General features: G+C 41.6%; 2 protein-coding genes across 5 annotated transcripts; one reads left to right on the forward strand and one right to left on the reverse strand.

The window, feature by feature from the left end:
- The first annotated feature begins 912 nt into the window (after window positions 1-912).
- Window positions 913-9,052, forward strand: LOC117461773 (dynein, cytoplasmic 1, intermediate chain 2a-like). 4 transcript variants are annotated; one of them, XM_034103692.2, is made up of 17 exons: window positions 913-1,048; window positions 2,624-2,732; window positions 2,834-2,951; window positions 3,358-3,493; window positions 3,942-4,004; window positions 4,203-4,330; window positions 4,410-4,496; window positions 4,639-4,801; window positions 4,884-4,983; window positions 5,094-5,219; window positions 5,607-5,753; window positions 5,917-6,030; window positions 6,111-6,244; window positions 6,566-6,710; window positions 6,812-6,952; window positions 7,425-7,550; window positions 7,664-9,052. In XM_034103692.2, exons 2-17 carry the CDS (start codon window positions 2,625-2,627, stop codon window positions 7,763-7,765), a joined length of 1,938 nt encoding a protein of 645 aa, XP_033959583.1. In that variant the 5' UTR covers window positions 913-1,048; window position 2,624; the 3' UTR covers window positions 7,766-9,052. The 4 variants fall into 4 exon arrangements, with proteins under 4 accessions (XP_033959583.1, XP_033959584.1, XP_033959585.1 ...); XM_034103693.2 differs by having other exon boundaries at window positions 3,409-3,493; XM_034103694.2 differs by lacking the exon at window positions 3,942-4,004.
- LOC117461772 (electrogenic aspartate/glutamate antiporter SLC25A12, mitochondrial-like) lies at window positions 8,989-22,674 on the reverse strand. Its single transcript, XM_034103691.2, has 18 exons — window positions 22,462-22,674; window positions 21,734-21,787; window positions 20,106-20,251; window positions 17,632-17,747; window positions 17,211-17,350; window positions 16,970-17,116; window positions 16,163-16,301; window positions 15,951-16,044; window positions 15,732-15,816; window positions 15,563-15,644; window positions 15,319-15,477; window positions 14,618-14,670; window positions 11,918-11,998; window positions 11,297-11,437; window positions 11,033-11,171; window positions 10,386-10,544; window positions 10,197-10,287; window positions 8,989-9,883 (listed from the first exon to the last, which is right to left on the reverse strand). The coding sequence occupies exons 1-18, from the start codon at window positions 22,471-22,473 to the stop codon at window positions 9,676-9,678; spliced, it is 2,046 nt and encodes a 681-aa protein (XP_033959582.1). The 5' UTR covers window positions 22,474-22,674; the 3' UTR covers window positions 8,989-9,675.
- Between the last annotated feature and the right edge of the window lie 3,449 nt (window positions 22,675-26,123).

Below are 26,123 nucleotides of genomic sequence, written 5' to 3' on the forward strand. Positions count from 1 at the left end.
ATATATGATTTATATCAGTATTACAAATCCAGTATACGTTTTTTTTAATGTGACTGACATTCTGCAGTATTTATACTTACCCTATGCTTCTCTTTTCTATTTTTCTCTTGATACACATCAACTTCAATCTTCCTATCTTTTTACCATTATCCTGACACCAGCTTTACTTACTGTTTTAACACTGTTTACGCATACTTGAATCACTTCTGAATATGGATTAAGACCTACATTTGCATACAACATTCCTGCTTTAATTCATTACTTCTACTACAAATGTATACATTTTATTTATGTGTATATTTTAGCTGTATCATGTTTAAGTATTTAATGTCTCAGATTCTCATTTTGCTTTTGCTTGCAGGATATTTGTATTATATATTAAATGAACATGATCTAGTAATTTGACAAAAACGGTTTCTCTGTAATTGTTGTGCAAAGAACATGACACCTGAAAATTGTATGAATGAACTTCACAATCCTACTGTTGAAAATGTAATACTGGACTTTTAATTGTAACCTAAAATTAGATCAGATTAGATTAGATATACTTTACTGATTAAAAAAAAGCGTGTCACAGCAGGCAGCAAACAAGGCATTGCACATAATGTTAACATGAAAAAGAGTAGGACATAAACAAACATAAAATAGAAACATATCAAAACAGAAAAATAAAACAGAACTAAAAAGTAAAATGTATGTAAGCATGTATGTAGCATTATTAATTTGTACTTAAATAAAGGATCTGAATACTTCTTCACCACTGCAGGCAACAAACAGTATCCTTTTAACAGCTGTGAACAAAACCCACAGTGTTAAGAACAGTCTATGGTTAAGAACGAATCGTTCAGGGAAATATAAGTGTGGCCGCTAGTAGGCGGTAACACTGTAACACTGTGCTCTGTTCCGCAACCACAGAAGAAGAAGGCCGCCGCTGCCCTCTCTCTTCCAGCATCATCAGTCTTTCCACCATCCCTTCTCTTCAGAATTAACGAACACAAAATCGGATTATATTGTCATCTGTCTGCTAAAATCTAACATCTGATATCAGGTATTTTATCATATATTCATAACTGTGTTTGCTCTTTGCGGGTCAGTGAGCGGCACGGTGAAGCGGAAAGGCTCGGGCGTTGGTTCGCGAGGCTACCGTTATATTCCACTTATTGTGACAGTAGGCCCGCCGGCTGCCATGGAGATTAGCACACTAGCAGTTAGCTCTCCATGGTGACTGCAGCCGTTAATCAGATTATAAAATGTTGGACAAATACTCGACTGAGAAGGACGGTTTCTTAACACAAAGCGTTCACCAAAAAAACAATTAATTATTAAAAATACAAGATAAAATTGACACAATGGCATCTTTGTTGTCCATCTTCACTGGACACACATCTTTAATAATAGAATTAGGATATGATTGTGTAAAGAACCACTGGTTGCTTTTATTTGTGTGTAATGTCATATTACTGCTTGTTAACTCTGACAATAACACATCCACTCCCAATATATATTATAATTCTAAAGTTAAACAATTCTAATTTTTTAAAATAGCTTTAAAGAACTGTGATCTGTCACCGTCAATATTCATTATTCAAAATGTATTTACAATATGAATACATGCACATACTTTAAGTGTTAATTGTTGGTCGTGTGTTGCTTCTTATATGTAGATATATATTCGTTAAATGTATATCCAGTTTGGTTTTCCTTGTTCCTAGCTAGCTGTATTAACTGTGTAAGAACATTGAGAACAAAACTCAAAAAGGTTGTATGGGTCACTGATGATTATTGCTAGCTGACTTTGAATATGTTTATAAGATAAGAGTCAAGTTAATACACTAATATACTTTTGGTAATTATAAGTGGATTTATAATAATCTTGCCTAATTCTTTGACTAATACACCCTCCCAGTCATCCATGATGAGCTCTGTCATCATGGAGAAAGCTCATAGAGAGAACATTGTTATCAACAGCTGGGTGGTGTTCACATGTCATGGGTATGACCGGCCCAGGGCTACTGAGATCTGCTGCTTTAAACAGAATCAGGACACTGCAGCGCTGATGTGTGTAGTCTGAATGCTGTAGCAACTGGTATTCTGATGCTATGTTTAATGAATTACACATAATCTGTATCTTTCTCACTCAAGCACCCACCTAATTGAAATGATTTGTATCAGCTGTTGTTCCTTATGGAAGCAATCCAAAACGTCCTTCTATGTACTTGATTTAAATGTCAAAGCAAATGGAGTTTTAAGAATGATGATTAAGAAACAATTGCATCAAATGTCTCTATTAATCTATTAATCGTTTCGTCTATACAATTTAATTCTTAGTTTGTTTTCATACATCAATCAAATATATGTAGCTCTACTATGTATGGGAAAGAAAATCACTGCATTTTTAAGATATGGGAGCCGAAAACATATAATTTGCCTAAAAATCACTAAAAAATCAACATTTAAAAAATATTAAATCAATTGAAAAGTCAATTTATCATCTATTCATTTCTGCTCTAAAATACATCTGAAGTCATGCCCCTCTCTCTTATCCATTTCTACATTGTCCTCTCTCAAATAAGTATACAAAAATGGCAAAAAAAACAAAACAATCTGTCTCTTTCTCCTGCAGCATGTCTGACAAGAGTGAGCTGAAGGCTGAGCTGGAGAGGAAGAAGCAGCGGATCGCCCAAATTCGAGAGGAGAAGAAGAGAAAAGAAGAGGAGAAGAAAAGGAAGGATGTAAGTGGTAGAAACTGTGCTGTAAACACTTCTTATTTCATGAATCACTGAACGACCTGCGGGGCTGCTGCTCAGTTTCCAGCTCGTTCTGTGCTCTGCAGGGCGAATCGAAGCGTGGAGGGGAGGCGGGCGGCCATGACGACTCTGACCTGGAGAGGAAGAGGAGGGAGGCGGAGATGCTGCTGCAGAGCGTCGGCATCACCCCGGACATTTCCCACGGTGAGAGACGCCTGCACGCTTCTATCTTCTATCTTTCGCCCTCACTTATGTCCCATCGTTTTCTGAATGTCAGCTTGCAATCGCAGTGTTTATAAAAAAAGTCACCTCTAACTTTGTGGTTTGGCTTGGTTTTCTGTCACTGCCACACCCCCCCCCCCTCTCCCCACCTCACACAACATCTGAACATTTGTACGTGTTGTTTACTGTTTGTGCATGACACCTAAAAAACCTGCCTGCTATTTATTTTCATTCTCTCTTCTCTCCCCTTTGTCCTTTTGTGTTGTCCTCCTTACTGCATGCAAACTCACACACTCATTCACGCACCTCTTCCATGCCTCACTCCCTTTGTCCCTCACTCACTTCCTCACTCACTCATTGACTTACTACCATGCACACACACTCGCAGCTCAGCCCCTGAGGGTAGTAACAGAGGATACGTGTCTGTTTCACTACCTAGTCCCCGCCCCCATGTCTCCCTCCAACAAATCAGTGGGCAGCGATGCAGGAAGCCAGGATTCTGGGGATGGAAACGCAGGACCAAGGTGTGTGTATGTGTGTGTGTGTGTGTGTGTGTGTGTGTGTGTGTGTGTGTGTGTGTGTGTGTGTGTGTGTGTGTGTGTGTGTGTGTGTGTGTTGTGCATGTGTGTGTATGTGTGTGTGTGACAGAGAGTGATGGGGATCGGTTGTTTTAGGTAACTTTTGTAGGTTGTACCTGCATGGTAATTGTGTGTGTGTGTATTGATATGTTAAAAATACTTAATGATTTCTGACCTGTCTCCTTTTTGCCTTTTCACCGGCACGCTGATGTTTCTCAAATTAACACGCCCTCCTTCTCTCTCTGTCTCTCCTCCTCTCTCACCTCTCACATCTTTATTGGCTTACCTTTTGCCTGTCTTTTGTGTTTGGTTTCATCCTCTCTGTTTTCCTTTTTTCTTTCCGTCTGTCCTGTCTTTCTCTTACTAACACCGTCTGGTGGTTTGGCTGTATTAGGACATTGCATTGGGATCCTGACCCCTCTACTCTGCAACTGCACTCCGACTCTGAGCTCATGGGGTACTGCTCCTCCTCTCTCCTTGTCTTCCAACTTGATTACATTTTTTGTGGTTTCATTTTAGATTTGTCTCAATGTGTTTGTATTATGTCTGCGCATCATTATTTATGTCTTTACGTGTACAATTTGCATCAAAATCGACCTGATTTTGCAAACCTGTGTATGCGTGTGCTTATTTCCTCCATGATATGTGTGTGTAGACGTGGAGCTGTGAGGCTGGGCATGTCCAAACTGACCCAGGTGGACTTTGCACCGAAGGAAATGGTGTCGTACTGCAAAGAAACACAGACAGCCACTGAGGCACTGACACACTCTGATCAAAAAGCAGGTACAAAAACATCCAAACGTTTTACCTTGGCCTATTTAAAACTGAATACAAACGAAATAAAACCAACATCTGTTGTCAGATGAGGAAGAGGATGAGGAGATGACTGCTCCTCCTACAGCAGATGATGCCCAGGAGGAGAAAGATGACGGTGAAGGGCAGGAGGACGGTAAGGAAATAGTCTCAACTCTTCATTTTCTTACTCCTACCAGTACTTTAGCACATTTCTATCCATCCAGAATTTTGATACCAGTAAGCGAGATCTTTTCTGGTAATGTATTTGTTCTCTGTATTGAATTATTTGTGTATAGACGGTCCCAAAGAGCTGACGGAGGAAGAAAAGCTGCAGGTCCTGCACTGTGAAGACTTCCTGGCGTTCTTCGAGCGGGGCAGCAGGATTGTGGAGAGAGCTCTGGCTGAGCACGTGGACGTCTGCTTCGACTACAGCGGCAGAGATCTAGAGGATAAGGAGGGGTGAGGCTCTCAATAAACGTTGGGTTCAATCACAGATAGGGGGAGAGACAGGGTTGATCATTTGTAATGTTTTTCATCTCAGTGACTTGCAGGCAGGGGCTAAGCTGGTTCTGAACAGGCAGTTTGCAGATGAGCGCTGGACTAAAAACAGAGTGGTCACCTGTCTGGACTGGTCCCCTCAGGTCGGTTTGTTTTTCATCCAAACAGATCAATATGGTCATTCATTTGTGACTCTTAAATAAGTGTTTCCTTGCTTCACTGACTTTATAATTGTCTAATTTCGTCCTCGTAGTATCCAGAGCTGCTGGTGGCCTCGTATAACAACAACGAGGATTCCCCCCATGAGCCTGATGGAGTGGCTCTGGTCTGGAACTTGAAGTACAAGAAGGAAACACCAGAGTACATCTTTCACTGCCAGGTGAGGAAAGTATTCACATGGAATTTCGCTACAAACAACAGGCTTAAAATCATTATTTCAAGAAGAATTCACATTACAAATTGTTTTAGGCTTAATGGTCTCCTATTATACTATCTTTAGGAATATATTATAGGTCTCAGATATATAAAAAACATGTCTATGAAGTGTTTTGCTCATAATACCAAACCATCACCTTTCTAGCTGTGCCTCACACCCCTTCAGCCCTGTTAGAGAAGTGCTGATTCTGGGTCCGTGGAATAAAAAAGGAAATATATATTTAAATATAAAAGACATGAAAAAGTGCACTTTGCATAATAGGTGACCTTTTAAGACAGAACAAATATTTCGCTGATATATTTAAGCTGTTTTTTATTTTTCTTCCTCTAGTCAGAGGTGATGTCAGCCGGTTTCGCAAAGTTCCACCCCAACCTGGTGGTGGGTGGGACGTACTCCGGACAGATTGTCTTATGGGACAACAGGAGCAACAAGCGCACCCCCGTTCAGAGAACTCCCCTGTCTGCAGCTGCACACACAGTAAGGCGCTGGAGCTTACACACCTTTGTTCTACAGACACTCTTAAGTTGAGTTCATCTAATATGATCAACACAACTGTTTATATTAGGTTTCGTTTTACAGCCATGTTTTTCTTACATGAAGTGTCAGTTGTCTAACTCCTCTGCCTGTGCTCTTCTCTCAGCACCCAGTCTACTGTGTGAATGTGGTCGGAACCCAAAACGCTAACAACCTGATCAGCATTTCCACTGACGGAAAAATGTGCTCCTGGAGCCTGGACATGCTCTCCCAGCCACAGGTACATTACACTTGAATGCATGATGCACAGGCTTCCTTTACTAGTATCAGATGTCAGAGACTGTGTTGTTCTCCCTGCAGGACAGCCTGGAGCTGGTTTTCAAACAGAGCAAAGCGGTGGCCGTTACCTCCATGGCGTTCCCTCTGGGAGACGTGAACAACTTTGTGGTGGGGAGCGAGGATGGCTCGGTGTACACAGCCTGTCGCCACGGGAGGTGTGTGACCTGACCTTTGACCTCTGCCTTCATTAGCACCAAAGCACACATTTATGTCTGGTTCACAACCAGCATGCAGCAACACTTCCAACAAGTGCTGGAAAAGCCTTGCGGGGAAACAAGGTATTAGTTAGTGGAGAGCCCTCAGAGTAATTTATTTGTGTGTGTGTGTGTGTGTGTGTGTGTGTGTGTGTGTGTGTGTGTGTGTGTGTGTGTGTGTGTGTGTGTGTGTGTGTGTGTGTGTGTGTGTGTGTGTGTGTGTGTGTGTGTGTGTGTGTGTGTGTGTGTGTGTGTGTGTGTGTGTGTGTGTGTGTGTTACAGTAAGGCGGGTATTACTGAGGTGTTTGAGGGCCATCATGGTCCGGTAACCGGTCTGAGCTGCCACAGCGCCGGAGGGCCCGTCGACTTCTCTCATCTCTTCATCTCCTCCTCTTTTGACTGGACCGTCAAACTCTGGAGCACCAAGGTGAGACATTTACAGTCAAAGACAAGCTGTTACACTATAAGATGCAGTATTTGTCTTGTTTCTTATCATAAATCCCTTTCCCCCTCTGTTCTTCTGCACAGAGTACCCGTCCGTTGTACTCGTTTGAGGACAGTTGTGACTATGTCTATGATGCCATGTGGTCTCCAACACACCCGGCTCTGTTCGCCTGTGTGGACCTGGCTGGACGTCTGGACCTGTGGAACCTCAACAATGACACAGAAGTATGCACACACACAATACACTGAAACCTAGAACTGAAATGTCACCCTTCAAAGTACAAGTTTCATTTTGGAAGTGCGCTTTTTCACTTTCACTTTATTGCGGATAGTCAGAGAATCAGAAACAATTTTAGGAAAACTGTCATAACATAAACAAATATATAAATTAAAAATAATAAAAAGAGGATAAGATTTATACAATTCCAATAGTAACACTCAAGTTACTATTCAGCTGAAGCCAGCAGGGTATTAGCATAACTTGGCATTATCTCTGCAAACCGAAAAATGCTGGATTACTGAGGGTTATTTATTTTTTCGCCTCAATTGAATAAACATATATCCTACATAAAAATAACAGTATTATTGGCTTTCATTCCTAATATTATACTTCATAAACATGAATATGTGGTGGTTTCAGAATGGGAAACAGCTCATCTGTAAATCGGCAATTTGTATGCTGGTGTGTGTTTTTTAGGTTCCCACCGCCAGTGTGTATGTGGAGGGGGCTCCAGCCCTGAACCGTGTGAGGTGGGCTCCCTCTGGCAAAGAGATCGCCACCGGGGACTCTGACGGACAGGTGCAGGTGTACGACGTAGGGGAGGTGAGAGGCTGCTCATGTTACTATGATGCTTTGGTTATTTCAATATGGAATTTACTTACAGGTTTAAACCTTAAACTGCTTATTAAATGCCTGGTCCATTCTTTTCTCTGCAGCAAATCTGCGTGCCTAAGGCTGATGAGTGGACGCGCTTCGTCAGGACGCTGGCTGAGATCAACGAGAACCGAGATGAGGCTGAGGAACTGGCCAACGCCTGATGATACAAACGCTCATAAGTTTCCCTCCAGTACACTACACTGCCAGAGGAGCCGCGCTCTCCACTCTCTGGCTTCCAGCTTTTCCACCTACTACTACATGAATGGGCCTGAGGAGATTTGCAGAGCTAGAATGAATAGAAAAGACAGCCTCAGACAAGTTTTAGATGTGTTTTTAAATGTGTATTAGAGTACAACGGTAGGGACAAAGAATGTCACTCGGAGCAGCAGTAGAACAGATCCCACTGGGAAGTGGTTGAAAGTTTAACTGACAGGAATACAGTGATTTTCAGCATAGATGGGACTTCTAGCTTTGAGGAAACCCTCAGGGCTGCAGACTCTGCTCTTCTCCTGAGGCCTCAGCAAACTCAGTCCTTTTTTTAAATATGCAAACCTTTGTACCTGCACCTTTTATTACCATTTGAGTGTTTTTACATGTTTTAATGTTTTTCCCGGACACGCTTTTGCACACGGCTGGCAAAGTGTTTCTGCAGAGCAAACAAAGAACAGCTGACATGTCATTATCAGACCTCTTTATCCTCAGCAGCACTTGAATATGACGACTAGATCAGCTAACGTGCTAACTGACTCAGGCACTCTGGCCTGTGCAGAAGTGTGCCATTATTACATTTCAACCACTACAATATTTAATATTTATTCTGGTGGTTGCACTTATTTAAATATGTTTGTTTAACAAATGCTGCTTTGTACTTAAAGCTTGAGTAGTACATTCCTAAGATTAGCACTACAAGCTTTCTGCTAGGCAACATCTGTTCCTAAACTTGCCTTGAATTTATTGACAGTAGTACAGTTCAAAGTGATTTCTGTACCAAAGGTTATTGTTTTATACTCTGTAATTGTAGTTGAAACAGTTTCCTGACTGTCCTCTTTATGAGGATCCAAATAAACTACGTTAAGGTTTCAATCAAGTTGTAAAGCTGAGGTTGAAAATGTTTAACCCTGACCATGAATTGATTTGTATTTTCCATCCAATGTTTAATTCCTTCCAGGATGCAGCAGGCTGGTATACATGTCAGCTTCATACGCTTTCTCTAATGTTTAAAATGAGCTAAATAAATAAAAATGCACTGTAGCAACCATATTTGATAAACCATGAACAAGATCAGTATTGTGCAATGACTAATTGTACTGTATTCTTACCCTTCTAACTGTTCCTGATACAGTTAATGGTTGCACTTTTCCATTGGAATAAAACTCAAGACATATTGTTAAAATTAAAACCATATGGATGATTTATTTCAATAAAATACAATGGTTGAATGCGATATATCTAATTCTCTTCTCATGATTCTTGTTTTAACAAGAAAATATTTAATTGAAAAGTGCTGTACATCAGTAAGTGATTCTCAGAGATCAGGAAGGCCCCACATCGTCCTAACATTACAGTCACTGTATAATGATCCCAACTGAACCTCACGGAACTTGTAACTTTCTTCCTTCCCGTCATTACGTTGTCTCGGGACAGTTATACAATATGTACAGTATGTCACCTCATGTGGGAGGACCAATCGAGAGTGAAGCCCCGCACACCATGGCGACCAATCTAATATTTGCTATGCCCGCTGTCCAATAAGAGAGTCGCACTGAGTATCAGACAGAAACTGAATATAAATCAAATCAGGTACTCATGAGAAAGAGAGGAGTGCAGTTTCATATGAAAGCTGGAGAGGAGAACACAAAAGATGGAGAGGCCAGGAGCGAGCAGCCACTGAAGACAACACAGACAGCACTCCACAGCAGCAGCCAGTCGAGCGCACCTTCACCCTGCTGTTGCTTTGTTCCTAACTCAAATGCCCCTACGTGTGCAGTGTGTCTAAACTGTGTGTGTATCTATGCGAGTGTCTGGCTCCTGGAGGAGGAGGGATGGCAGAATGACGTGGAGGTTCAGACCTCTAAGGGTCCGAGGCTGGCGTGGCAGCGACAGGCTCTGGGTGGTGGATGGACACCACCCCGGAGGACTTGAACTTGGGTAGGTGAAGGCCAAATTTGTTCTCCACCCCTGCAAAGGTAGCAGCGGCCAGGCGGTAGCCCCCCACGTGGTCGGCGTTGATGGGAGGAAGCTCTGAGATGCGAGACTTGGGCTGAGATCCCGCGGGACGACTGCAGAGAGGAAGTGATGAGTTCAAATGTTGCTTTTAATCTTCATAGTTACATTTATTATCGAGTATTTAGGCATCATTTGAAAATGTATTGAAACTATTATCCTGGCAAAAATACAAGATATTCTGATAATCATAAAAACTAAAAAAGGCACTAAACTGCATTTCCTGCATCTAAAACCAGATGTTCTGTAATTCTATACTGCTGATGCATCCTCATGTGCTTCCCCGACCACCTTCCACGTTGGTAAAAAAAAAAGCCCACGGTAGTTACTTAACTGCTCAATTTCCTTTTATCTAAAAAGTCCACTTACTGTCCTCCAAAGTCGACGTAGAACCACTGCTGCAGGAGCTCATAGGTCACCAGAGTCACGCCGAATTGAGGAGACGACCGGCACATACGAGCTGGAGGAAACACAGAGACAATTTAACACAGTGTACATGCAAATAAATATCTGGACACACACAAACACTGTGTTTTGCGGGTGTACACAAACACACACCTCCAGCTCCCTTCCACAAAGCCCTGAAGCCCTCCTCTTGCATAATCTTCCTGAAGCAGTCGATGACCCCCGTGTAGGTGGTCTGTCCTGCCCTCGCTGCCACCTGCAGACGGGTCTTGATGACATCAGCAGGCGTCACCAGGGAGGCTGCAGGGATACCTGGGAAATAGAGTTACAAAGAAGTCAGATGATGCATGTTTACCTGTGTAAAGTGTTGTCTCCATGAGTCCGTTATAATCAATAACAGGGTATCTGAAATAAAATGGTGCCAGTCCATGTGCCTGAAAACGATTGACAGGCAGACTACATAAAGAATGACATAATCAAGGAATGTAGATTGTTAATATTGAGCATTTGCCAAACAATGCTTTCACTATTATCAATGAAACGACAATAGGCTAGTCCTCAATTTGTATCTTTTACATGATGTGTGCATGGCCATCTTAAACGGAAATGGGTCAATCGATATTTTTCTATCTACAAAAGATACAGGAAATGGCTTAATGACTTCTTGACAAAATAAACAACGAAATCCTGATAATTGAAACGGTATTTTGTAATCTCTCTTTGGCAGTATTTAGTAAATACAGTGCAGATACAGCGCAGACTGAAGGCCTCTGCTGCTCTGGGTCATAATCTGAAGTTACCTGCAATGGCTCCGGCAGTGAGAAGCTGCAGAGCGCCCAGCCTGCCTTGCTCATCAGCAAACTGAGTCTTGAGGTGGGCGTACGCAGGGAAGTAGATCGCAGAGAAGGGGATGTCTCTCATGAAACATGCTTTAGCACCCTAGACAGACACATGTATGAGACTTGAGAGTCGACTTTAAAAATAAGGACCTTTTTCATACAAAGACAATGCTAACCACTACCTGCGCACGCATCATTGGGCAGCCTGAGAGAAGATGACATTACCTTGTAGAGGCCGAAGAAGCCCAGGTCACGGATCACGTTGAGAGCGCTGACTCGGGGTCCAGTGGTGATCTCGCCTGCCACCTGCAGACGAATCTTCACAATCTCGAGAGGGTTGGTGAAGATCACCTGAGAGCCTCCAGCCTGGAGACATGGAGAGGGAGAAGGGCTTGACCACATATTTCCATTCAAAAAGATGACTGAGGTCACACATGCACACTGCTGAGGGATCAGGCCAAGTCTTGCTCATGAAACATATCAAAAATAAAACATGAATCCATCATTCATTTACTTTGCCATTTCCTCGGAGGGTAAGGTGTGCTGGGCCAATGTGTTTGTAAGGCAGAACAACGCTATCAAAACAGAAACAGAAAACATGTTGCATTGGACAATGGCAATTTAATCCCGGATGTGATGTAGCATCGCAGTCCTGTGTTAGTAATGGAACTCTCCAAGCTAGTTATTACAACATATAAACTCACTCGTCATGCAGGAGTTACTTTTCAACAGCCTTTACAACAAATCAGTCACAAGCCCTCAGAGAATCTCTTCTTCTCGTCTATTGTTTATTTAATGCATTCGCAAACAGGTGGAGCAGGAAAGTGATTTGGACCTGGTACTTACACAAGCTCCAGATATGATCTCCGCAAGAAGAGGAATAGAGTTGTCATTGCCGGTGAACTTGTCTCTGACAAGGTCGTTCACCTGAGGGACACAAACAGAGACGATTAAGAAAATACTGAACATCCATCAGTTATCTTGACTTTGTGACATTTGAATGTGGTTTCTTTCATCCACATCTCAAATCCCTCCTGTTCACAGGGTTCTTACACCTTTTCAAAAGTCAAATTCAAGCACTTTTCAAGCATTTTCAAGGTGCATTTTCCAGCTTTTCAAGCATCTTACAGCTGTTGTAAATTACATATTTATATACACATACTCAAATGATTATTTCCCTACCTCACATTAAATCAGATATTCTTTATGCGATAAACAACCAAATGTGTGTTTCGTGATAGCATTCTACACGAAGATGAAAAATTAAAGAAAAGAAAACTAAGTTTAATATTTCAAAATTAGTGATCTGTACGTAGACTGGGCCTCCCATATAACCTGTCTGAGCCAATATACAACAATCAGCCAAATAACTTTTCAATACATTATTGATTAATTGTTGGTAGTGAACGCAAGTCAGAGGTACATGGTGTACTTCTACTCCTCTACAGTTCAGAGGTACATGGTGTACTTATACTCCTCTACAGTTCAGAGGTACATGGTGTACTTCTACTGCACAACAGTTCAGAGGTACATGGTGTACTTTCCTCCACTACATGTATTTAATCCCTTTAGTTACTTCACAGATGAATGATGGTAAATCTAATCAAGTGTTGAATCAGACTTTAGTTCCACCTGGAGTAAATCCACAAGCTACCCTGCAGTATACAAAGCCATTCAAACTAGCTGCACCTTCACCAGCTCTGAGAACACTTTCATGATCAATCATTATAAAACATATCATATATATTATTCTGAGATGGACCAATCTGCACAACGACTACTTTTACTGTCTTTCACTATATTTAGATGAGAATACTTTTCTATTTTCACTTGAGGAACATTTTGAATGCAGGACTTTTACTGTAACAGAGTATTCCTACACTCTGGTACTTCTACTTTTACTAAGTACAAGATCTGAGTACTTCTACTTTTACTCAAGTACAAGATCTGAGTACTTCTACTTTTACTCAAGTACAAGATCTGAGTACTTCTACTTTTACTCAAGTACAAGATCTGAGTACTTCTACTTTTACACAAGTACAAGATCTGAGTACTTCTACTTTTACTCAAGTACAACATCTGAGTACTTATCCATCTCTGGTAGTGTATTAGCCTGAATTGTAGCCACAAAATCACGCAGAGCTGCATACAAATAGACTCACAATGGTAACAAGTGGAAAATAATATGTACTAATGTGTACAATGATTTATATATATATATATTAGGTCATGTTGTTACTCAAGACTCCTGACTTATACATCTGCAAAGGAAGACTGTGTTCATTCTACAATTACATGGGATTAAAGCAAAATGTAGTTTTAATTGTATAATACTTCAATTTTATATAAAAGACAGTTTGTTTTCATGTTTTCAAATAAACAAAGTCTTGGCTTTCAGAATATTAAACTTGTTTCGGCAAACTCAGATGATAAATACAACTTTGAAGCTTCGGCATAATTACAAGCAGAGAACGGACTAATGTAACGTCACAGCAAGCATAGCAACAGCCGGTGTTTCTTGTGAGTGTTTCCCCGGTACACAAACGCAAACATACACAAACACACTCGCGAGCTTCCCCGAGACCAGTAATACAAACGAAAATGTGTCTTCGGGTCAATGTGACTGATTTCGATAGAGCAAGTCACATTTGGTTTAGGCACGAAACATACTACCAGTAGAAATACATTGCTTTCAAAATCGCTCTGTCGAATCAATAGATTATATTTCGTGACTATAACACGAAGTGCCGTGAGTGCTTCATCCTCTGAACACCACACGATGGCGACTGTAACGCACATACCATAGGTACGCTCCTCTGAAATGATTGTCCCCTGCAATTATTATTATCCCTCATGGAGTTCGCTATTCAGCTCGCTAACGTTAGCTTAAACAAACGTAACATGCAACGTTAGCCTAATCTAAAATGCTCTACTACGGCGTACCTTTCATGTGGCTCGTCAGCGCAGACTCTCGCATCCTTATTTTTGCAAACTTTGCAGGAGGCTACTCGTGGGCTTGACCCTCGTCTTAGCCATGGCTTGTATTTGTCTTCTGCTAGCCAACGCTCGTTGAAACGGCAACCTCCTGGCACACAGTCATCTATCACTCTCATCAGAATGCCCAGGTCACACGTAACAAAAACACTTACAGGTCTCGCGCATAGCGCGGGAAGGCCGCAGCGGAGCTGTTTTATGTAGAAGAGAAGCAATTCTTTTCTTTTAATCTAAAAAGCGAACTATTCAGTCAGACAGCAATTTTTTGTAAAAGTAAAGCATTTACATTTTCAAGCACTTTATCCCAATTTCAAGCACCATCCCCAAAATTCAAGCACTTTCCCAACCTTGAAAACACCACGTCAAATTTCAAGCATTTTCAAGGATTTCAAGCACCCGTACGAACCCTGTGTTCATGTAATGTGATGTGTACGCTTATATTATTAACATTGATGTGCAGAAGCTCCCGTAAAATACATCACGGTATTACAAATGGCACATGACAAAGTGTGTAATGATGAGTGGTTTGTGTATGAGAGGGGAGATACTCACGGTGAGTTTGATAGCCTTCTCAGGTGCTACGCCTATAAGCTGAGGGACCAGACCTGTGGAGCATCGTGGGATATGAGTGACATAAGAATCTCATTTCATTAGTGTTACTAAGCCAACAGGCGCAAAGAGGGGGTATCAGGAAGAAATGAAAAAGGATGTGAAAGATAAGGGAGCTTAATGACATAAAAATGTCACAACAAAACATTTGTATGATTCTTCCTAACCAAATATATACCATAATAAACTCACACACACTGATTATGATTCAGCTTGTTATTTCAAAAGTGCAATACTGTGTAGAAAAGCTTCAAGGTGGTTGGCACCAAAGAGGCATGTTATTGTGACTGGAGCAAATTCTGCAAATTCATAGAGCCAGATGCGTGTGCATTTTCAAAGTGGCTAACAATCAATTTCCAAATAGTTGTCTGTTTGATGTCAAAACAGTCTTCTATTTGCCTCATTCAATGTTAACTAAATTAAAATGCTTCAACTGATCAAATGAATATTTTAAATAAATAAAAAAGGCAGAAGCACACTCGAATACCTACTGAAGGCTTTCTCAATCCTTGAATAAATGTCATTATAAAAAAGGTTCAAAGAAGGAATGACATGAAACAATAACAACAGTATTAAGGACAGGAGTCTAAGAAGACGGAACAAAAAACTAACAAATCCCTGGTGTAAGACTGCAGCTGGCCTACCTCTATAGAAGCCGAAGAAGCCCTCGTAGCGCAGCACCTTCTTAGCGCAGTCGAAGCTGTTCTTGTACATCAGCTCTCCAACAAAGGAGCCTGTGGACCTCTGGTTCTGCATCCGAGTCTTCACCAGGTCGATGGGGTACACGGCCGTGGCTCCCGTAGCTGTGTGACCCAATTCAGACTTAGCAAGACCCAATATACATAAAGTTATATATGTCAAGTGTTGCTGTGCCTGAGGAGAACTGACCTCCAGCGATGGCGCCCAGGCCGAACCGGTAGGCAGACTCAGCGACCTGCAGATACACCGGCCTGGAGCTGTCCCCGTGGGTCTGACGCAAATTCACATATGGAATTAGAAATGTACATTTTGAAATAAGATTATAATGATGTCAATTATACCTTTTCTGTCATCCTACCTGTTTTTGGGTTTCAGCCAGGTGGTAGGGCAGACATCCTTCCTCCAACGGAGCTATCCTCTCGATGTCAGTGAGATTCAGGCGCCTGGGAGACAGATGTATAGTTCCCCCGTTATTTACATCGAACATATCTCAATATTGTCAGTATTTGTCACTTTAGTACAGAGCATTTTAAGAGCGACACTTTTATTTGATCACAGTCTCAGAGAGAGTGTTTACCCAGAGGGGGAGTGCAGGGCTGACAGCTGGTACAGGATGTCAATCTCCATCGGAGTGATCTGACCGAAGCGGTTGGCAGCATGAACAAACTCCTCTGCAGAGACATGGAATGAGAGAAAATGACTTTGGTTGGACATTCCAGTCACTCTCATGCAACATCTGTAGCTGAAAGTCAAAGATGCAATATAAAAACAAAGTAACAATGTGGGCACCTTTGGTCACGAGCGTGTCCTTTCGCGTGCCAGCCAGCGTGCTGTAGATCTTACGAATCATCTCCATGTTGTTCAGAAGGGAGTTGAAGGCATTGAAGTAAGAGAAACTGACCAGGTGGGAAGTGCTGCCACCTGCAGCCTGGTAGAAGAAAGGCATATCACATATAGGTTTTACTTTAAAAATGTTATTTCTTTTGATCAATTTAAGCTGTACCGTAGAATTCTCTTTTCTTGAGAAGGGCCAAGTATCCAAGTATCTTAACTCCTTTATTTTAGTTATCATATTGTACTATATCTTTTAATGACAACATGTGCTATAATAATGTATCTCATGCTTATAATTAAGGGAACATGGGAACGAATATAGCAAAAAGCGTCAGCTTAGCCTGAAAGATTATGTAAACTTGAAATGCAGCGGGCCCAAGTTGAAAATAGGCAGTATTATCCTCTAAGACTAATAATCCCAGTTGCAAAGGGAAAAAGGATTTACCTGTGCTGAGTGTGTACACTTTTATAACCCACAGGTCAGGGCGAGTCTTACTGCCAATAGCCTGTGACCAGGTACTTTTTTTAAAGTTTAATTTGAACAGTTTGCTCATACAAAAAAATGAGATTAGTACATTTAGTAAAATCTTAGAACAATGCAAAGAAATGAATGAGCTTCCAGCTATAGCAAGTAATTTAAATAAGTCAAAGCTTAGGTTATCTAAAACAAATAATATAAGTTAATAAAAACTGATTGTTTTCCTTGGCCACAGTCAAAACACTACCAATGACTGTTGTTTCCATGCACACAGACACACTCACAGAGACGAGGTTTTCCTCCACAAACGGTGTGAGCACGTGGTGTCTGATGGTGGCCATAATATCACTGAAGTCCATGGCGGAGATGACGCCGTTCTTCCCGTTGTCCTTCTGGGCGAACGCTTGGCGTGCATGCTCCAACTGCAGCTCCTACAAACATGACACCACAAGGCTGAGTGTATCTGTCTCGAGGAAGAAGGATCAAAGTGAAAACGTGGGGAAACAATGTGTATCATCTGCACACCTGCAGGAACTGAGTGAACTCCAGGTAGCTGAGGCGTTTCTTGCGGTCGTGGCCGAAGTGCAGACGGATGAACTCACAGTCCCAGTTAAAGGGAATGTGGTGGTGCACTGTGGTCTGGCTGAAGATGTCCCGTGCGTTATCTGCGGCACAAACGTATATACAAAAAAGCAGTATTTTAATGTAATGTAAATAAGTAAATAAAGGTTGAGGGAATTAACAAAAAGGAGCATGAGAGCTATTATGTAAGTCCACGACTGAGTAGTAATCTGATTAGCGATGTCACATTAGGAAATTCTTTCTCAACATTGCACTGCAGGGAAACATGGAAAATGCTGTAATGATAAAGCACTGCATCACAACAGTGCCTCTGCAATTCAACTCCATAATAGAGTATACAGAGGTTTGTTCATGTTGCTCGTACCGAAGGAAATGTTTCCAGTTCCATTCTTGTCAAAGAGCTGGAAGGCTACGATGAAGAGGGCGTCAGGCGCACACAACACCGATTCAAATGCCAGAAACTCCTGGAACGAGATCAGCCTGATATGTGTGTTTAAGGAGAAAAATAAATATTGTTAAACATATGCATCAAAAACGTCATGCAGTATTGCTTAAAAAGGGCATAATTCACATAAATCATGCGAATTAAGCATAAAGCATATGTTGATGTGCAACATATACAGTAACATGCTATAGCGTTAACTAAAAGGCCATAGAGAAACAGCTGGAAGATAAAAAGATGTTCATTTATGTGTAAAAACTAGGGCCGGGACTTTAACGCGTTAAGTAATTACACAAAAATTAACGCATTTTAATCGCACTTATTTTTGCACAGCGGAACGTTTCTCACTGGATGAGTTTCAGGCGTACCGATTATACTGGAGCACCAACTAACGTTCATGACTTCAGCATGGGACTTCAAACAACAACAAACCACGGTGAACAATAGTCAAACATGAACGAACAAGCTGATGAGACCGCTTTGGTCGGCCCCGTGGATGGGAAATTTTGTTTTAAAAAACGGACGGATGGAAGCGTCGATAAGAGCACGGTTGTGTGCAAATTATGCAAAAAAGAATTTGCATATCACCGCAGCACATCAAGCCTAAAGTATCACCTAAATGCAAAGCATGTAGCAGCTAGCGTGGACGTTAGCCCGACTCCGAGTGCAAGGAACCACACCCTGACCCAACCCACACTCAACCAGATGACTGGTTTCAGGGCCAGGATAAGTAAGTCCACGTCTGAGAAAATAACCAACTCCCTGGCTCACTGGATTGCACTCGAGGGCTCGACATTAAGGACTGCCCGATGGCCCGGGGCCATATAGTATTTAGCTCGGGCAATGAAGCCTCACCTGCTGGTTGCCCGATCGGGCAATCTATTATGCCAGTATCATGCAGCTCGCGGATCCAGTAATGAGTGACCCGACAGTAAAACTAAACATATCTATAACTAGTTTAGGTAGTTTGAGAGGTAATTAAAATAGCTACGTGTGATATTCTAACCTGAAGTGTGTGTTTTGTTCCGCTCACCGCTGCATGTGGTTATGCAGAGCTGCGTGTCGAGTCTCCACTCGTCAGCAGCAGCTGATCTCTCTCTCCCGTCAGATTAGACTTCACTCGCGTTTATGTCCCTATCGATCAGATCCAGCTAGTTCTAGCTAATGATATGACTACCTGCTTATTAAAAGACAACTACACAATAAATGTCGCTATGCAACTGGATGAGGCCACAAAGTATAGCGCAGCATTATGCATTTGTTTACATGCCCACCGGAACCCCGAGGCATTACCAACAGATCAACGCACAATCAACCCATCCAGGACATCTCTTTCTCCACATTAAGTGTTAGACATTAGAGTTGACTATTCTTGTCTGTCACATACTCTTCTTGTCTGTCACATAAGTGGCGCAACTGAAGCGGTATTGCTCTAAAGGGAAATTATTTTGACCGAAGATATTAAGATTTGCCGGCTAACGGGAACTCTGACGTGTGCTTCGCGGATGCGCTCGGCTCCTCTCGACTGCTGCTCGGTCAGCTTCCGGATGAGGAGGCATTCGTTCGACCAACTTACAGTAGTTAACATTACAAACATTTTTCACGGGGGCCATAATAGTGTAAATAATGTTTGTTTTGGGAGTTATAACTGAATGTAATGTTTTCTACTTTTTTCCATCTGGGAAGGCATTTGCCTTCATCAGATGGAAAGTGTTTTGACCAACAACTTAAGTATTTCTTATAGCTATGCAGGGCATGCAAGCAAGCAAACACAAACAAGAACAAACAAACAAGTGAAATGAAGAATAAAATTGAAATTGTACAATATATCAGTCTAGAGAATGCACCAGACAGCATCTAAGACCTGCAAAAATCAAAATTTGCTTCCCTTCCCAAACCCTTCGTGCCATTTCGTCCGCGTGCATTTTTCAGGGCAATCTCTATTGGGCTCAGGGCCATCTGTAAATTAGCTTAGATGGCCCACAGGGCCATCTCCCAACATCCTTAATGTCATGCACTTGGACTGTAGACCACTTGGAGTAAAATCCATGTGAAAATTGCTTCTCACTGTTCTCAGGTCAAATATGTATATTTGATTAAAAATGCGATTAATTTCAATTAATTAATTACAAAGCCTCTAATTAATTAGATTCATTTTTTTAATTGAGTCCTGGCTCTAGTAAAAACAGTAATTACCTCGGTCAGTAGAGTGTTGGTAAATTGTGCACTGATAACCACATGCTCAAACAGTCTGGGAGCCAGGAGTTATTAGGAGTGTTATCTGATCAGTTGGTAGCAATAATTGCAAGTACAGATCAGACAGGGCTCAATAAACTGTCAATTACTAAAGATAAGCTGTATGTGTGTTCATGCAGTGGGTGTGTGTGGGTGCCTACCCGTCCTTTGTGGTGTCAGCGACAGCAGCGATGAGCTGCACAGTTTTGGGGTTGTGGTGGATCTGCGTGTGGAGTCCTATATACCTCTGGACAAAGTCTCCTGAGGTCATGAACCTCTCTCCATCCTTGTCCGCAACACTGGCATACTGTGGGGGAACCCGGGAAAATCAAATCAACACCGACACTCAACTATTTTCCCTTAAGCCTACATTAACTTAACCGTCTCTGATATTTTTTGGGAACAAGTACAAAAAGTGTTCCTTATACACAAATAGAAAACGATTTATATAATCTACAGTGCCTTTACACTTCCTGTTAGTAACATATGAAAATTGTGAGCAGCATTTACAGAACTTGGGAGTTAATCCATCTCAACAGAGTGACTTGGTATTAGCTGTAGCAGCTTTGTTAACAGCTCCCTAGCTAATAACCTGTTGTGCTACAAGCTGTGTAAAGATTATACAACATTATAATACGGTGCATGTTTCATTATGATAAACTGACTTCTTTTTTAAAATGCTAATTTGACCTTGTTACAGGTGGAAATTATTAACATAAGTGTTCAAATAAGACTATTATTAGGTCAGTGGCTCACAAAATCCTCAGCACTGTCATAGGTCTTCCAACTGAACTTTGCTGGTGATTCACACTGCACCTGAATAACCAAGGTCATTCATGTCATTCAGCGTGACATGTCAGAATGGCCCACATGCACATGCATGAGTAGCAACACGTGCACTAATGTTTTTAGCTAGAGATATTTGACAACTGCTGGCCCGCACGGCTACCACACAGTGGATCACGCACTCTCAGCATGCAGGACACAGTGAAGTAAGGTGAAGGTTACCCAGATCCACTCCTATTACACATTGCATGCTCTCACATAGGTCAGTCTTTCGTATCCTATGACATGCATCACCCTTTACTGTGACTCCAAATGTTTTGACATACATAACACTACCACTGATGTGACACTGTGCTCTGTTAAGTAAAAGGACATTCAGGCCCTTTCTTGTGCTGCACTGCAGGTAGTGAAACAAAAACAGACAAGTATGCCTAAATAGGGACTTGAACTCTGGATCCTCAGATTAAAAGTCTAATGCTCTACTGACTACCAACGCTATCATGGAAAACACTGACTTGAAAACCCTCGAAAACAATCCCTGAACTTGTCATGACAATTATAGCAGATTTAGACTGAGAGAAGCATCACTTCTCTTTCAACACTGAAAAAAACAGCTCCATTCACAACAGTTGTTGCTGACTCAACAATTGTGAACCACGGTCGTGTTTAGGCTTTAAACTTGTGTCAAAAACACAATATTTGTAGGTTAACTGATGAATATAACCACAGACAATCTATTCAGTTACAGTCAGTTTTGCTATAATGTAACAACAGGAGTCTGTTCTGGACTTTTAACTGTGGCTAATGCTGTAATTCAAACCCCATGACAAACGTATGCTCATTCCTCAAACAGTCCTGTGGAGCTATTTTCTACACTGTTTCACAAATACAGCTGACATATGTATATGCTGTGCACACACATTATTATCAATGACACAAAGTAACATTCATTAAGTGACATTTAAGGCGGGTTGTGTTGTGATGTAATATGAGCAAACCGTACCTTCTGGAAGATTGATTTCAGCTCAGCTGGGTCCCCGCGCTTGGTAGATTGCACCTACAACAATGCACATTGAAATACAATTATAAAACTGTTGTGCAATTCAGATTTGTACATGTCCAAATAAAGGTGCAGGCGTTGTGTGGGTCACAACATGAAGCCAAACAAGCGGGCTGCTCTGGGTAAATGTCTCTTTTACATGTCCACTGCTGTGAAGGAGAAATACGCGACAGGCAAACACGAGTCATACCTGCCACATCCTCAAGTTAAGCACGTTTATACAGCTAAAAATACACAATAACCCATCAGCCAAACTGCTACAAAAGACCACACGAAAATCACAGCTGGGTAGCCGGCTAGCAAACACAAACGACTCTCATATCAAGAGGACACACACCGTGGCAATGACATGTTAAGCTTTACATCTGCAAAAAGCGAGAGGACGAGGGTAAAAGGACGAAACGTCGGCTGCTACGTAAAGATGCGACTCCAGCTCGCGTTAGTGGCTTTTATCACGATAGAAATAGCTGTTTAGCATTATCTAATGCCGGGCGGCAGCTAGCCCAGTGATGCTACAGCAGCCTCAGAGCCCACCGCCCCACAGACCCCCTGCCCGGACAGCACCAGGGAGAATGTCTGTCATAAGTCCTACACACGAAAACCAACAGAAGACATGCAGACATGTTAGAGTAGAGGGTCGAAAATCGCCAAGAGAGCGATGCCGAAGTCACCTTGGCCGCCATGTTGGTCTGACGTCACGTACAGTGAGTGAGCCGGAGAGAGCGAGCCCAAGCCCCCAGGAAGTGCGCCGGAGTCTGATGAGAATATTCGTTGTGGCCAAACGGCGGTACCCTTGTCACGGGAACGCGCATTTCTAAATGACACGTTTACACCTCTAAATGACACGTTTACACCTTAAAATGATGTTTAAAACGAAAAGTAAACGTTCAGGGTTTTTATTTATGGTAATTTTCAGACTGAGTTGTTTAGTGGTAGCTAACTTTTCGCTCCGTATTTGAGGTGTCGAAATTCATTCGTCACTTCCTTTTCAGTTTTTGTTTTTTTTAATCTTTTTTTTTATCATTATTGTTACGTCCTGTCTGTATAAACGTGCTTTAAAATATATTGTTTAATCTTACATAGTTGTCATCTAATAATCAAAATATATGTTTACAAATGTTACATAGTCTTTGTCAGCATATTATTATATATACGCTATGCATACAAAATAAAAGTTTCACATTCATGAAACTTGCTCCATTTATTGGTAACAGTCCTAGAACCATACCCTGAAAAATGCTTGAGGGTGGGATTCATAGAAACATCTTTTTTGTTGGGGGGGGGGGGGTGCATTTTATGACAGGCCTGGTTTATCATCCGAGTCAGAAATAAAACCAAGAAGTTTTTGGATGTTTTGTAATGACATTGTGCAGGTTCCCATTCTACAGACGGTAAGGAGAGTGTGAAAGAAGGAGCAGATGGCTCCTCTGTGCTCAGATTTAATAATTTAGAAAATCTATGTGTTTGTGTGTGTGTTGCCTTTTCTTCACACAAAATAATAAAAGACCACAAGAAATGTGTCCTTATATAATTGACCTTTTAGTCAAAAATTGGAATGGGTCACCTTGACCCCAAATCTGCAATGTGGTTTATCTGAAGATATTGATTACTTTTTGTCTCAACAGATGATCTAAGCAGGCTTTGCTTTTACTGCGGGATGGAGGAGCAGGATGAAGAACATTGGGTAATTTCCTATTGCACATTACAAATAAAGAAAATTAGCAGAAATATGTTTCCAGACTTTATCAACATAACATTTGCGTTGGTAATTGCTACTATATTTGGCATCTTCAGCATTAACTGATAAAGGATTAATGTTTTGCTTGTTTTTCCATACATTTTGTTGAAAATGTATTTGTTTCTCATAACACAACATTTATGTTTTTGAAAGATTTCGATAATTGAAGGAATGGTTAGAATGTTAGTGGGAAATACATTAGAGATATTCTATTATCATAAAAATAATGCATACCCAGGGGCGGCGGGTGCTGTAGGCTAGGGAAGGCTAAGCCTTCCCAAATATTTGTGTCACTGCATCCTGGTAAAATAAAAATATAATGTATAATGTTTGTGTCTTTGACATTAGCACTGCTATGCAGCCACCTGTGCCCTGTACTACGAAGCCAGTTCAAACCCTGGATATGTTTGAGTTATCTAAACTAACCCTAACAAACGAGATCTCGACGCTGGTTAGTAGGCTTGTTTGAGACACATTGCGGCTCGCCTCGAAAGTAGACGAGAGTAGCCGATCGCAGTCGGGGGAGGTGTCAAAAAGCTCGTCTTAAAGGGGAAAGGAAACACCAATTACAGTTATAATATTCCGGTAGTTTATTCATTTTACAATGGATATTGATCGTAATATTTATTGTATATGATATTACTCGCCAAAAGAAAATTAATTATCCGCTGGCCGGGTGCGGAATTCCGGGACCAGGCCGCCGCCATTAGGGGAGTCCCAAATGGTGACGTCACTGGCTGTGTTTTCGCTCCACCGAAAGTCAACACAACGTAGCAGATATGGCAGCGATGGAGGAATTTTGCAATGAGATCAACGTTTTGAACGATGAATTTGACTATTCGTCGGGAGATGACATTGATGTGGAAGCATCTACAGTTACCAGGCATCCCATGGCCTATGCTTATGAACCGATTCGGTCGAATAGAGTGGCATACGATCCGGAATAAAAAAAATAAAAAAAACACAATGCTAACAGTGAGCCTCTGAATTAGCCCCGAGCGAAAATGCTAACCTATTACTGCACCGATAGCTCCCTTATTACTTATCCTAGCCGCACATCCAACACATCGTTTATGATCGCAAGGAGACACAGAATCTAACGGTGCCCACCTCAACACTGGAAGATACAAACTCGCGAGGTTATCCACAAAAACGTACATCAAAACAAGTGGCGCTAGGTACTAACATACGCCAGGCTAACGGCTTACCTTCCTCATTGTCTGGTCTAAACTGGTCTTCAATGGCATTACAACGATAAAAACGATGATGTAGTTAATCCATAGTTTAATATCCAATGGGGCTGTGTCCCCTTTGAAATGTTCTGATAATCTATAAGCAATACAACTGCAATTCCGTTATCTGCTGTCCGCTCTGTGCTCCGTGCGCTCTGGGTCCTGCAATACCATCCATCAATAGCAATACTAGCCTTTTTAGGGCTGTTTTCGACAGATGAGCGTGTGTATGCCAGTTTAATTAGTTGAGCTATAGAACACCCCCAATTCTCTATTGTGCGTCATAATAATAGCTACCATTTAGTTTGGACGCGATTGCGTTAATTAATAAGGTCACACTGTGTCAGTAAATACATGTGTGAGCTAGTAATCTGGTAGTGCTGCAATATTTACCTCTCTCTCGGCAGCTGAAGCAACTCGTTTGGTGGCTCGAACTTCACGTTTGTTGACACTGTCATTGTCTTGCGCGGCCGACGTGCTGGGACGGTCGGTGTTCCCGACTGCATACGTTGAGAAATCGAATATTGTGGGAACAGATCCTGGCTTCAAATCCAATGTTTTGTATTGAACCAGGCATCCAGACTGGACTTTGAGCAGCTTCTCATCCTTTAGTGGCAGCCTATGGAAATGTACTTCTTCCTTCTTTGTATAAAATCCATTTGTGCAGCCTGGGGCAATACAATAAACTCCTGACGACGACCGTTTTCTTGTAATGTAAACTACTGGTGCATTGCACGCCATGTTGTTTGTTATTGAGCTTTGGCCCAGGAAGCCGTACCCAATCAGTGACGTCACTGGAAAAGTCCCGGAGCAATGGAAGCGCCCATGGTCATTAGGCACGTATTTCAAAAAGTAAATTCGCGTATCTCGATCGTTTACATTGGAAATAGACTAGATAAATACATTTCCTAATGGTAATATTGTCGCATGGAAAGCAGTTTGAAAAGTGTTTCCATTTCCCTTTAAGTCGGACAGCTCGGACTCGGAGTCGGCTTGACTGGCTGGGTTTGCAATGGCGGAAATTGCGTTGGCGTTTTTCGTTGCAGATGAAGTGGATGCAATAGAAATCCCACATGTATTGTATGGAGAATGACATGATGATGAACCACACTGGGTGACTGGGTTCCATAATTAGAAATGCTCCTCCCTCTTAATGTTTGCAAAACTGATAGGTGGACAGGCTACAGATCCGCACACATGACGCTTAATGAGCATGAATTGAACAGACCTGCTGCTGTGTTAATTCTTTAGCTGCCACTTTAAGCTTTATGATGTGTACAACATGGATGTAATTTGATTTAATCTTGCCATTTTAAATGATGTATTCAATAAATAAGGTTAAACCAAATCATTACATTACAAT

The sequence above is a fragment of the Pseudochaenichthys georgianus genome, chromosome 17 (genome assembly GCF_902827115.2).
Source record: "Pseudochaenichthys georgianus chromosome 17, fPseGeo1.2, whole genome shotgun sequence".
In the NCBI taxonomy this organism is placed as follows: domain Eukaryota; kingdom Metazoa; phylum Chordata; class Actinopteri; order Perciformes; family Channichthyidae; genus Pseudochaenichthys; species Pseudochaenichthys georgianus.